Genomic DNA, 14,424 nt, shown 5'->3' with positions numbered 1-14,424 from the left:
AGGTGGAAGTGATCCTAGAGGTCAACTAGGCCAAATCCCATTATTTTACAGACGAGGAAATTGAAGACCAGAGAGGATTAGTGATTTGCCCCAGGTCACACAGGTAACCTGTGACAGAATTGATGTCTTGTTTTTGTTTTTTTTAAACATCATTTGGTGGTCAAAATTCTAGTTAAGGGCCCCACTTAACTTAGCTAGGCTCAGAAAAGAGACATACAGGATAATAACAAATGTCTTTCCTGTCTCCTTAGCGAGATAGCAAGAGATTATACCCTGCTGGCATAGCCACATCAAAGCATTAGAGGATCAACTGTAATTATAGGCTTATATGATCATCATAGTAGCACACTTATAGATAGTTGCAAAGCACTTGATATGAATTATTTCATTTACTTTTCACAACAAGCTCATTGGTGGTCAATACAAATATCATTACCCCCATTTTGCAGCTGGGGACGGTGGAATTCAGAGTATTTAGATGACTTGGGTCTTTATACATACTTGATAGTAATGGAAGTGTTACAGTGGGATTGGAATAGATTCTACACTATGGCTGAGATGATGTATAGAACTACAAAAATTCATTTGTTCCCTTAAAATAATATCAACTTTTTTTTTTCCTTTTCTTTCCTTTTTTCTTTTTCTTTTCTTAAGTGACTTGCCTAGGGTCACACAGCTAGTAAGTGTCAAGTGTCTGAGGCCGGATTTGAACTCAGGTCCTCCTGAATCCAGGGCCGGTGCTTTATCTACTGTGCCACCTAGCTGCCCTAAAAATAGTATCAACTTTTGCAAAAAGAACTTTTCATTTAAAAATAGCAAGCATCTAACGAAAAATATTTGATGATACAAAACATATTACTTTGCATGCTTTGAAACTGATGACATCTTTTTGTGGTTAACCATATCTAAAATTATTGTTTACTTTTTTAGCAAGATTTATTGAAGAATGAACAAAATCAAGAAGAAATTATCCTGGATTTCCTTTTGGATCTCTCCAGTCAGTGTGGAGTTTCATTCCCATGTACCCCAAGTGGCACATCTTTCCTATTCACATCTAGAACTTCACTACATGCAGTTGAAGATCACTCATCTATGGATGTAAAGTCTTTGTGGGATGATATCAGATTACATCTCCGACGCTTCTTACTGGGCAAATTACAAAGTCATAATAACATAAACAATTCACCGCACATTATTTCATTTAAAACTCACTGCATTCGACAGCTTTTATTTCTTTATCCAGAATCAGAAGTTTTAGCCAAGTACCAAAGCCTACAAAATAAATTGGTTACTCAAGTCCTAGAGAATTGTTTTTTGTCTTACAACAGAGAAGCAAATTTAGACACAGTGATACATGGTTACCAAAATTCAATACTTAATTTATGCAAAATGATCAAACAAGATTTTTATGTACTAAGTGAAATTTTAGCTCCTTCTTCAGCACTAAAATTCATTAATGAAACTTACCTGGATTCCATTAAGGAAGAAATGACAAATTTTCTGGAAAGATTTTGTGAGCTGCAATTCAAAGAAAATGCTGTGCACGTGGTTAAAACAGGCAAGAGTTCCAGCAAACATAGAGGAGCAGTGCATGCTTTGGGTTCGTACCATTTTAATTTTTGTTCATTATAGTTAACCCTTCTTAAATCTGTATCTTTTCTGTATTCTTAGTATTTTACTAATTTCAAGCTGACTCAAAAACAAGTCAAAATTCAGTGTTGCAACACTTTACATATTTGTGTGTATTTCTTTGATTAAAATCTAGTTAGACTATGGAAATGTAGTGTATTTCCCCATTATTGAATTATGAAGGACTTTGGAAATTTAAGCCAAATGTATAATAAATGAGAGTATTTTCTTATGATTATCCATAAAAATCTTGTGTACAATTGTTTTATAGATATATACTTAAATGATGCAGTTTTAAATTTTTGTGTAATATTAGACATGAAGATAAATTGTTGAAAATAGCATACAATGTCACTTTTTCCCAGTCTTTCTTTGAATTAACTAAAGTTAAAAGGTTTTAAATTATATAGTTGAGTCAAACAGGCCTAGTAAATTTGGAGAAGTCATAAATTTCATATAGTTAGGCAGCTATAGCATACATATTATTAATTTATAAATTCCTACTAATATTGATTTCTAGCAAAAGTTGATACAAGTAGAACAATAAGCCATTTCAGAATTTTACTCAGAAGACATGAGTCTAAAAGTAAGTACTTGCTACATAGCACATTCTTCCCTTTCATAATAGGTAGTTTTATATAACATCTCAATGATGAAGGAATACAGGAGGAAAATGCAATTTTTCTTGAAAGTGAAAATGAAAAATTAACTTGTTTAGTAACATATTTGATGAAAAAATTCAGGTGTGTCCTAAAATATGTTCATAAAAACAATTTTGCATTCAGTTCTTGAAAATGAACTGTAAAAAGGATGTCAGATTTTCTCAAATATTTGTCCTTTCTTCTTTCTTTTTTTTAAAGGACTTTATAGCTTTATTTACAATCTTTTTAATTCTTATACTTATTTTTTAATCATAAAAGTATTTTATTATTTTCCAGTTACACGTAGGGATAGTTTTCAACATTTGTTTTTTTAAGATTTCTAGTTCCAAATTTTTCTCCCTTCCTCCCCTCTCTCCCCCCTCCCCAAGAAAGCAAGCAATCTGATATAGGTTATATATGTACAATCACATTAAACATATTTCTGCATTAGTCATGATGTGAAAGAAGGATCAGAACAAAAGGGAAAACCTCAAAAAAGAAAAAAAAAGTAGAGACAGCATGGTTCAAGCTCTATCCAGATTCCATAGTTTTTGAGAATATTTTCTTTCTATGTAGTAGAGGTACATATAGCTTGATAGACATATTTTTAAAAATATAATTTATTAAGCATTTACTGTATCCTTGACACTGTGCTAGACACTAGGAGAAGAGTTAAAATGTTTATAGAGTGTCCCAAAATTCTTAGTGCTGTTTTAAGCTTTAATACCTGTTTTCCTTACAAGGCATGCTGCCTCACATTGTAGGCCTACCATAGAATACTTCCTTAAAGATCCCGTCTACTTGCAGAAATTATTTAGAGATAACCAAACCCCTACATGTTTAAAGAAAACATTGTTGAAAAAGTTGACAATCTTAGTATTATGTTTAGATATTCATATTGATTAGAACAGGAGGTCTTAAACCTTTTGTGTGTGTATGCTGTGGTCACTTTAGCAGTCTAGGTCAAGCCTATGGATCACTTCTCAGAATAAAGTTTTTAAATGCTGAAAATACTCAAATGTACTAAGAAAACTTTTATTGAAATGTGGTTATTCAAAATTTTTTTTCTTCCTTCCTTCCTTCCTTCCTTTCTTTCTTCTTTTATTTAGTTTTTTTTTTGCAAGGTAATGAGGGTTAAGTGTCTTTCTCAGGGTTACACAGCTAGTAAGTGTCAAGTGTCTAAGGCTGGATTTGAATTCGGGTCCTTCTGAATCCAGGGCCGGTACTTTATCCACTGTGCCACCTAGCTGCCCTCCCCCTCCAATTTTTTTAAACAAATTCACAGTCTCTAGATTAAGAACTCCTGGTTTAGAGAAATTAGTTTCAATCTGGATCCAAGGAATCCTATGATTTTACATTGTAACATAGAATTTAAAACAAGTATAGTAATGGAAGGAACATTTAATATTAAATATTAAATTGCATCTGTCTAATTAACCCTGAGGCTTATCCCAACATTATCCCAGAAGTTGAGCATACAGAACCAGAAAACAATCCTGGAAGATTCCAAGATTCCATGAATTTTTTAAAGCATTTCTTAGTTTAGTGAATCTTGTGTCATACACTGAGTCATAATTTTTATTTTGAAAGAGTGTTGCTCACCCTAATTTTATTTCCTTGATAAATAGTTTTTAAAATATTGTTACACTTGGATTTTCAAATAATTAGTTTTTGTTCTTTTATGAATTTCTTTTGCTTTCCAGGATAATTCTACATCTTGTTATGAAATGGTTATGCATCAGCACAGTTTTTGGTTATGGAATATTTTATGTTGTTATTAAGATACAGCATATTGTTGCAGAGTCATTTAAATTAGGACTATCAGAATGCATTTTAAAAGCAAAGAGACTTTTACCTTAACTGCCAAAGTATAAATCTTAATGCATTTCCTAAGTGCACTTATTTTCTAAAAATTTTATGTACAGTACTTTGAAAAAGTCCCTCTTGTTTATAAAGTTTTCAAGATGAAAGTGTAATATGTGTTAAATATCATTCCTAACTTAAGACAAGAACCATGTAGTTGGAATATATACAGGTTTCATGGCATTTCAGGGCTGATGATTTTTTTTTCTTTTCTGTTGATGTTTCTGGCCTCTGCATGTTGGATGTGGCTGTGTACCATAACTAAAGGGAGACACAGAAGGAAAAGGCAATTGTGGACTCTTTCTTGGTGTAGAGTTGGAGTTGATTGATGGACAAGTGAGGAATACTATGGAAGGCAGAGAGAAGGGAGAAACAGTGATAGCCATACTGATTTCTATGCACCAAGGCTCAAGGATCCTCTAAGTATTGATCCTTCTCCCCCAAAAGTGGTGCTGCTTCAAGAACAGTTTAGTGATCCAGATGTGGTGGCCAGTGACCTGAATCAGAGACTTCCAGTTGCTGGAATGGAGGGAATTAGCAGAGGAATGGCAGTGAGTATGGACGGGGTCTCTTGGGTTTACATGAAATGTTCAAGTTTTAAAAAAACACCATAGGCTAGAATGGTGTATCAAATCTAGAAGATTTAATAAGATATCTTCCTCCAGAGGTCTATTTCATTGCCTCATTATAGTACAGAATTGACTGGCTTTCCTGAACGGCTTTGCCAATAGTGTGAATGAATACCTTTGACTGATTCTGCCAAGTAAAGGCTTCAAGTATAGTCTTGGAAACAGACTGTCTCTTGATGTTCTGTATCTTTTGTTCCTCCAAATGAGTTTTTTTTATTTTATCTAATTCTGTATAGCTCAGCAGTTTCATTGGTATGCTCTTAAATTCATAAATTAGTAGTATCATCAATTTTATGATACTGTATTGGCGCAACCTGGCCATGGACACTAAATATTCCTCCAGGTATTTAAGTTGTTCCTTGTTTATTTAAGGAGCATTTTGTAATTGAATTTATGGAAATATCAAATGTGCTGTGGTAGAATGACTCCCAAATATTTAATGCAATTTGTAATTATTTTGAATGAGATTTCCTTTTTGGTTATTGCCTCTTAGATTTTGTTTTTATTACAGAGTTGCTGCTGATTTTTATGGGCTTATTTTGTAGCCTACAACTTTGCTAAAGTTATTAGTTGTCTCAATAGGTTTATGTAAGCAAACCATGCTATCAGCAAATAGGGATAGGTTTGTCTACTCTTTGGCTGTCTTTGTATTTAATTTCTTTCTCTATTCTCATTGCTATTGCCAACAGAACCCTATCAAATAAGAGTAGGGAAAAGTGCATCTTTGCATTACTCTTATGTTTATTAATAAATCTTATAGTATAGTGCTTTCTTTTGGTTTTAGATATATATAATTCTTATATTCAAATAAAAGAATCCTTCTATATCTATGCTTTGCAGTTATTTATTTTTAAATGGTCGAATCCTTTTTCGCATCTATTGCAATAATCTTGTGATTTTAGAAGTTTTTGTTTTTAATATAATTATGTAGTTTTCTCCTGTAACATCGAACCATATTTTCATCTCTGTCATTAAATCTAACCTGAGAATAATGAGTGATTTTTGGATAAATTGCTATAGTCTGTTTGCCAGGGTTTTATTTTTTAAATCTAAATTGATATTTATTTTTTAATGATATTGGGTCTATAGTTCTCCTACATTTTTTATTCTTCCATGATTTAGGAATTAGGACTATATTTTTCATATAAGAGGAATATGGTAGGATGTTTCTCTCTCTCTCTCTCTCTCTCTCTCTCTCTCTCTCTCTCTCTCTCTCTCTCTCTCAGGGGCAATGAGGGTTAAGTGACTTGCCCAGGGTAACACAGCTAGTAAGTGTCAAGTGTCTGAACTCAGGTCCTCCTGAATCCAGGGCTGGTGCTTCATCCATTGCACCACCCAGTTATGCTCCTCTCAGGTTTTTTGAGAGCAATTTGTTCAGCATAAGTATTAATTATACTTCAAGTTTTCCTTAGAATTCTCTTGTAAATGCATTGGGACCAGGGATTTTTTTTTCCTCTTTCTTACTTTGGAAGTTCCTTTAAAACTAGTTCTATTCCTTTTCTGAGATTTTAATATTTAAGATTTCTATTTGGTATTCTGTTTATTTGGGATTCTTGTGTTTTTTAGGTAATCCTATATTTTCCTATATTTCCTATAATTTCCTATATTTCTTTTAGATTCTGTTGATATATAACTGTGCATAGTTGGTTCTGATAATTACTTTGATATCTGTCTTCGTTCTGATTTTAACTTGTTGATTTTTTATTTATTTTGTTGATTTGCCCTTTTAATCCAATTAGCTAAAGGTTTATAAATTTTGCTTATCTTTTATAAGAATTGGAATTTAGGTGTTTTTTTTTTTTCTGTAGTCTTTTTGGTTTATTTAGGTTTTTCCCCCACGGTCTTTTTAAAAATGTCCAAATCAACTATTTCTCCCCTAATTTTCAAGATTTCTCTTTGGGGTTTATTTTTTTGGCTTTGTTTATTAGTTGGGTCTCCAACTTTTAAAATACATATTCAGTTCATTAATTTTTATAAATAAGTATAAAGTAGATAATTTTTCCTCTTATGGTGCTTTAATTGCATTCCCAATTTTTTGATATATGGTTTCATTAGCATTTCCATAATTTATTCTTTGACCTATTTAAAATTTTTTCACATAGATGAGAATTATTCAAGATTATATTGAGTATCATATATATTTATATATTTGTAAAGTTCTTGGCACAGTGCTTGGCACATAGTAGGCACTTAAATTTTTTCGTATAGTTATTGTGAATGATTTAGTTTTCATTATAAAAGTTCCATTATATATTTCATCATATTTCCTCAAGAATCTATAGTAGTCAGTAGAAATAAAGGGAAGGAAGGAAAGAAAGTGAAAAATAGTATGCTTCTAAAAGCTAACATTTTTCATTTTAAGTCCTTTGGGATTATTTTAGATTATTGTATTGCTGGTAATAGCTAAATCATTCACAGGTGTTCATCATACAATATTGCTGTTATTGTGTACAATGTTCTCCTGGTTCTATTGACTTCACTCTGCATCATGTAAGTTCATGTTCATGTAAGTCTTTCCCTATTATTTCTGAAATCATCCTGCTTGTCCTTTCTTATAGCACAATAATATCCCATTATAATCATATACCACAAATTATTCAGCCATTCCCCAATTAATGGGCATGCCCTCGATTTCCAATTCTTTGTCACCACAAAAAGAACTGCTATAAATTGTTTGTTGTTATTTGTCCTTCATTCTCAAAGAGGACCATGACATCAGGGTAATGTCATGACTTGCAGTGAATTGTATTTAAGTGAAAGAGGGCTGTGCAAGGTCACAAACCTCATTCTCTCCTCCAGAGCCATCTGGGTCCAATGGCAAGATATATATTTAGCAGGACGACTGGAAATGGCCCTGCATGTTTAAGGCAATTGGGGTTAAGTGACTTGCCCTGGTCACAGAACTAGTAAGTGTCTGAGGTGAGATTTGAACTCATGTCCTCCCAACTTCAGGGCCAGTGCTCTATCCACTGTACCACCTAGCTACCCTGCTGCTAAAATTACTCATGAACAAAAAGGTACTTTACCCTTTAAAAAAAACAAAAACAAACTCTTTGGGATACAGATCTAGTAGTGGAATTGCTGGATCAAAGGGTATGCACAGTTATACAGCCTTCTGGCACTTCATAGCTCCATCAACAGTTTTTTTCCCCATTTTTCCACATCTCCTCCAACATTTATCATTTTCCTTTTCTGTCCTATTAGCTAATCATATTATAGGTGTGAGGTGATACCTCAGCAACTCATTAATTATTAAGTCTTTAGCTCTGTAAAGAGTGTTTTGTAGTTATATTTATATAAATATAGTAGTTGGCACAGCCTGGCTAAAGCAGTCGAGTAGCCCTTAGGGAGAGAGAGGAGGCATCATTGTGCTAGGCAAGTCAAACCTTGACCACAATCTCCTCTCAGATTCTGATAGAGACAGCCCAGGACCCTGAGCCCAAGAACCTTGGGAATAATGCTTCTCACCCAGTAACTGAAGCTATCATTCCAAGCTGCAACATCTATTCAGATTAAGCCTGGTAGCTAACTATTCCATCAGGTATTCCTGCAGCCTCTTCTGTTAAACATTCAGAAAATGAAGTTCTTATCACCAAATTCCTTGGCACTGTCAAATGGTTCAGCTTCAGAAAGGGATATGAATTTAGCAGTAGAAATGACCTTAAAGAAAAGACATTACCATGGGCTTTGCTGCTATACCCTAAGGACTATGGGACCTTTTCATCTGACTTGCAGCTTGAAAACTTCATATGTGTTCTTTCCCCTATTAGAATATGAATGTCTTTAGAGCAGGGGCTACCATTTTTCTCTTTGTTTTTCCAGAGCTTAGCATAGTCCTTTTTGCTATTCATTCATTTGTAATTATTGAGTGTAGTTTGTTAGGTTGTGGATTTTGCAGGTATTTTAAATGGTATCACTTTCTTTCCTCTTTTGTTAGAAAAATAGAGAAAAGCTAATTAATTTTAAGTGTAGTTTATATGGTGCTAATTTAATGAAGTATTGTTTCAATTAATTTTTTTTCATTTCATTCTGTAAGTAAACCATCTTATCATCAGCAAATAGAGGCAAATTTTGCCTATGTTTATATTTATTCCCTCAATACCTTTTTTCTTGCCTTATAAGATTTTGAATATTTGTTTCAATAAGGTTATAGATAATGGTCATCCCATATTTATTCCTTATCTAATTGGGAAAGCTTCTAATGTTTATCCATAAAAAATCATGCTACCTCCTTGTTTTAGATAAGCATTTAGGTATTATTAAGGAAATGTCTTTTATTACTGTTTTTGGTACTTTTAAAAACATATATGTGTGGGGGCAGCTAGGTGGCACAGTGGTAAAGCACTGGCCCTGGATTCAGGAGGACCTGAGTTCAAATCTGACCTCAGACACTTGGCACTTACTAGCTGTGTGACCCTGCAATAAATAAATGAATGAATGAATAAAAACATATATGTGATATATTTATCATTTTTTCAATATCTACTGATAGAATGGCATGATTTTGCTATTTTTCTTGTTGATATAATTTTTTTGTGCTTGTATTAATATACTGAACAGTCTTTGGATCTCTGGTCTAAATGCAATAGTAGACTAGGTGCAGTAATCTAGACTGGAGATGATGAGGACCTGAAGTAATAGTTATAATAGTTATATAATATAATATATTATATAATATATAATATAATAGTTATATAATAGTTATCCTTATAATAGTTCAAGCAAATATCCAATAGCAATTTGCTTTCTTAGTATATCTGAAATGCTCTGAAATCCTCACTATAAGACTTTCTAGAACAATACAAGTAATTCTCTCAAGTGAATGAAAGCCTGTAATTTTGTGGAGAGGACAAAAAGGACCTTATTGAAATCTAGACCAGGAAACAAGCAATTGTAAGGTAGTATAGAATCCAATAACATTCAATGGTCAGCCCTACCCAGTAGGCCTCCAGCTGATTTCAAACTTGCTGCTGACCTCCTTTCTACAGTCTGTGGCAAAAGAGGCTGATTATTTCCTTACATCAAAGATTCTCCCTTCTCCCCCCACCCCACCTTTTTTTTTGTTGTTGTTATGGAAGTCTGATGAAGCTCACTTCTCAATATAATGTTTTAAAAAACATAAAATAAAACCACATAGAATTACAAAGGAAACCATTTATATTGAAATACAGTTACCAAAATTTATACTTTTTAAAGTTCATGGACCCCAGATTTAGAACCTCTGTCCCACACAAACCTTTAGTGAGTATAATCAACCCAGTAAAGAGTTCTAGAAACCCTAAGAAACAGCTGATTAGGCCAAGATAAAAAATAGTACTGTACCTAAGAGAGAGAATTTTTACAGTGTTCTCTTAAAAAGAAGTTTAATAATAAAGAGGGTTCCTGAAAAGAGTTGCTTTTCCTTCCTCATTTTTAGCTAAGATTGAATTCAGTCTCTTTGTGACCATAAAAAAGAGGTAACAGGCCTAAAGCTCTGCCCTATTTAATTTCTGCAGAGGATTATATAACTAACCTTAGTCTTTTTCCCTGGTTGCAGTCTGGGCATCACTTATTGCCTGCTGGACATTTCAAAACAGATGTTCTAAAGGCATCTCAAATTCATTATGTTCAAAGTAGAACATGTATCTTTCTCCCCAAATCTACCCCTCCTCCAAACTTGCATATTTCTGTCCAGGACACCATCATTTTTCCAGTTACTCAGATTCACAACTTTTTCATCACGCCTGATTCCTCATTCTTCCTCATCCCACGTGTCCAAGCACTTGCTACGTCTAGCTTGCAGCTAGGTGGTATGGTAGATAAGAGCCCTGGTGCTGGAGTCAGGATGACTTAAGTTCACATCTAGTCAGCTGTGTGACCCTGGGTAAGTCACTTTGCCTTGTTTGCATCAGTTTCATCAAATGTCAAAAGAAGATAATAATAGCAACTTATCTCCCAGGATTTCTGTCAGGTTATTATAAAGGATATGATATTTCTGAAGCACTTCACACATAGTAGACACTTAATAAATGGGCAGCGAGGTGGTGCAGTGTGGACCTAGAATCAGGAACAGTCATCTTTCTGAGTTCAAATCTGGCCTCAGAAACCAGTTTTGTGACCCTGGACAAATCCCTTCACGCTATTTATCTCAGTTTCCAAATCTATAAAATGAGCTGGAGAAGGAAATGGCAAACCATTCAAGTATCTTTGTCAAGAAAACCCCAAATGAGGTCACAGACACAACTGAAGCAACTAAACTACTAAGGACACTTAATAAACGCATGTTTCCTTCCTTCCTTTTATCCCTTCTATCTACCTACACAACATCTCTTTCCTACAACTCCTTTACTTCTCTTATACAGCCACCATCTTAGTTCAGGTCCTTATCACCTCTCACCTCAACTATTATAGTAGCCTTCTAAATACCTCTAGTGTCTCTACACTCCAGTCTATCCTCTTCCCCCACCACTGCTCAACATGGCTTCCAAAGTGATTTCTACTAAGGTGCCTATTTGACACATTAAACTCTACCATTCCTTTATTGCCAGTAGGATCAAGTACAGACCTCTTGGTTTGGCATTTAAAGCCCTTCACAATCTGGCCTTACTAAAAAAAAAAAAAAGAACTAACATTTTTTTTTTTAATTTAAAGTTTTGAGTTCCAAATTCTTTTTTTTTTCTTTTTTTGGTGAGGCAATTGGGGTTAAGTGACTTGCCCAGGGTCACACAGCTAGTAAGTGTTAAGTGTCTGAGGTCGGATTTGAACTCAGGTACTCCTGACTCCAGGGCTGGTGCTCTATCCACTGCACCATCTAGCTGCCCCTTGTTGACTGCTTTTAACCTCTTTGCTTGGGCTTTTTTCTCCTTTTATCTTACTGAACTGCTTTAGGAACTGCTTTTACCAGTCTATTTAAATACATTTTTTTTTTTAGTGAGGCAATTGGGGTTAAGTGACTTGCCCAGGGTCACACAGCTAGTAAGTGTTAAGTATCTGAGGCCAGATTTGAACTCAGGTCCTCCTGACTCCAGGGCCGGTGCTCTATCCACTGTACCACTTAGCTGCCCCTAAATACATTTTTTAAAAATGGATTGTTTGTTTGAACCTTTGCACTCTATGGAGGGAACATGTGGCAAAAGGAAAATTTGAAGTCCTGACACTCTAAATCCTTTTCTTCCTTCTTAAAGTCTTTGTGAAATGTCTCCTTAGGTGTAGCTCTTCTGGGGTTTGAGGATCAGTGCCTTTTTGAGTCCATAGTTGCTGGCCGTGAAGGGTAGCACTCCCTGAAGCTGCTTCCTCCTCCAAGGAGCTGTCTTTCTGTAGCCATTTTTGTCTATTTGTCCTCTGGCTATCTCTGTTCCTCGATGGATAAGTTGTCATCTTCTGTTGCTGTCTTTATTGTCATGTAGTTAGTGGTGTTGTCAGTGGTAGGGGCAAGAGGTGTAACTCTTCCTTTGGACTCCCTTTCCTGACCCTTTTGCTGCACTGCCCTCTTGTTTTGAGCCAGGGTTGGCCTGGATTCCTCTTCCGTTGTTGAACTGAGTTTGTTGATGTCTAGTCATTCAATTGTGTCTGACTCTTCATGATCCCATGGACATAGGGTTTTCTTGGCAAAGATGCTGGAGTGGCTTGCCATTTCCTTCTCCAGTGGATTAAAGCAAACAGAGGTTAAGTGACTTCCTCAAGATCACACAGCTAGTAAACATCTAAGGTCGAATTGGAACTCCAGGCCCAGTGCTCTATCCACTGCACCACATAGCTGCCTGAACTGAGCTTAACCCATTACCCATCCATGAGGTGTGATGTAATTTTCTCAACCCTTCACAAGATGCTTCCTCTATGGCATTATCCACCCTTCATTCAGTGGCTAAAGTCCTATGAACCTTTGAAATCAGTTAAAGACTTGAGATTATAGAAAAATTCCTTAATATCTAGTTTACTCTGTTCATTTATTAATTATTTGTGGTGGTAGTGGAACTCCCCATTTACAGTTAAGACATTTTGTCCCCTCTTTCCTTCATTCCCCCCATAGAATATATCACTTCCTTCACAATTCAGCTCAAGGGCTTCCAACTACAGGAAGTCTCTTTTCTTCCCCCCAGCTGCTTGCACCCTACATCTGAAACTATCCATCCCAAAAATATCATGTTATGTATATTATATTTAATTTAGCACAGTGCCTGGCACATAGTAGGCACTTAATATATTGCTTGGATAAGTGTTGAATGAATGAATGTACATCAGTGATGTCTGGGATTATAACCATATATCAAAAGGATTTCCTTACATAGGTTCCCCTGGTCTCAGTGCTGCCTACTTGTGGTGCTTCCTACCTGTGTGAACCTGGACAAGACCCTTAACCTCCCTGTGCCTCCATCTGTAGCATGAGGTGATTGGACTAGATGACCTCAAGGACTCTTCACACTAAAAGTCCATAATCCTCTATTCTTCATGGTACACATGACCCATAGATCTACAACCCTATACTCTTCATGGGAGATAGGACCCGTAGATCTCTACTCCTATATTCTTCGTGGTAAACAGGATTCATTCTAGATAAAACTCTGATGTTTAAGAAGTTTGTCTTTTGCCCTGAGTTTCCTCCCCCTACCCCCCATTTTTTCAATCCTAAGTGAGCTACAAATTACCCAGATTCCCTTATCAGAAAAAGGGATTTTACGTCCTTTGTATTGTTTGGTGATCAAAACTTATTCACACCAAAATGTTATCTCATCTAGATATTAACAATTTTAACTTTTTGGCTGGTAAATGTGAAATGAAAAGCATTTTCCTTAGTAAAGGAATTTCAGTTGGATGGGGAGATTTAGTTGGGGATGGAGAGAGAAAGGTTCCTGAAATCACATTAGATTTACTCAGTTGGAATTATTTAGTCCTTTAAGGATGATTTCACATATTGTACACTGTCAAGAATTTTCTTCTAGCTAGAGATTCTTTACTAGTTATGGTTATTGGAAACCCAATTTCAGGACCCATTGTGAGCAGAAGAATCTATTTCTTTCTCATAAGGATTTTCTAGGATATGAAGCCTTCCTTTAATCTTTTTCCTCCTCCTCCATCCCTATCCAATTACACACAAGGAAAATGAGGCCTAGAGTGAGAAAATGACTTGCTTAGGGATTATGTGATAGAGACAGGATTTGAACCTTAGTTTCTCACTTCAAAGCCAAAGTATTACATAAATACCAATTATTTTTATTATTTTTCACTGTTTATATAGTAATATTCTTTATTACCAAAATATATCTGTATAGGATTCAGTCTGGCATAGTGGTTCAGGGAGCTGGCCTCAGAACCTGAAAGACATAGGCTTGAGTTCCGCCTGTGATACATCCTGATGATATGTCCTGGGGCAAGTTACTCAATGGTCAAGGTGGCCCCCCAAGACTAGAAATTGTAGAGAAGGTGCTGCCCTGCATTGGTAGAGAAACTTTCCTTATCTGGGAATTCCCTGTGCCAGTCTCTATCTCTCTGGATACTTTTCTCTATGTAAAACTTAAAAGGAATAAAAATGACAATGCCACCTAAATAAATCTATTTATTTAATGCCATACCAATAAAACTATCAAAGATATTTTATACATCCAGAAAAAAAATAACAAAATTCATCTAGAAAAACAAAAGCTCAAGGATATCAAGGGAATCAGTGGAAAAAAAAATGTGAAAGA

General features: G+C 35.1%; 1 protein-coding gene across 5 annotated transcripts in view; it reads left to right on the top strand.

Moving 5' to 3' along the window:
* KIAA0825 (KIAA0825 ortholog) overlaps window positions 1–14,424 on the top strand; it is a 553,950-nt gene that overhangs the window by 83,420 nt on the left and 456,106 nt on the right. For all 5 annotated transcript variants that reach the window (XM_043974041.1, XM_043974059.1, XM_043974031.1 and 2 more), the window contains one exon: window positions 931–1,600. In XM_043974041.1, coding sequence (XP_043829976.1) covers window positions 931–1,600 — 670 coding nt within the window. The remainder of the gene's footprint in view (window positions 1–930; window positions 1,601–14,424) is intronic.

This window comes from Dromiciops gliroides, chromosome 1, assembly GCF_019393635.1.
Source record: "Dromiciops gliroides isolate mDroGli1 chromosome 1, mDroGli1.pri, whole genome shotgun sequence".
Taxonomy (NCBI): Eukaryota; Metazoa; Chordata; class Mammalia; order Microbiotheria; family Microbiotheriidae; genus Dromiciops; species Dromiciops gliroides.
This window is presented reverse-complemented; position numbering and strand designations above follow the sequence as displayed.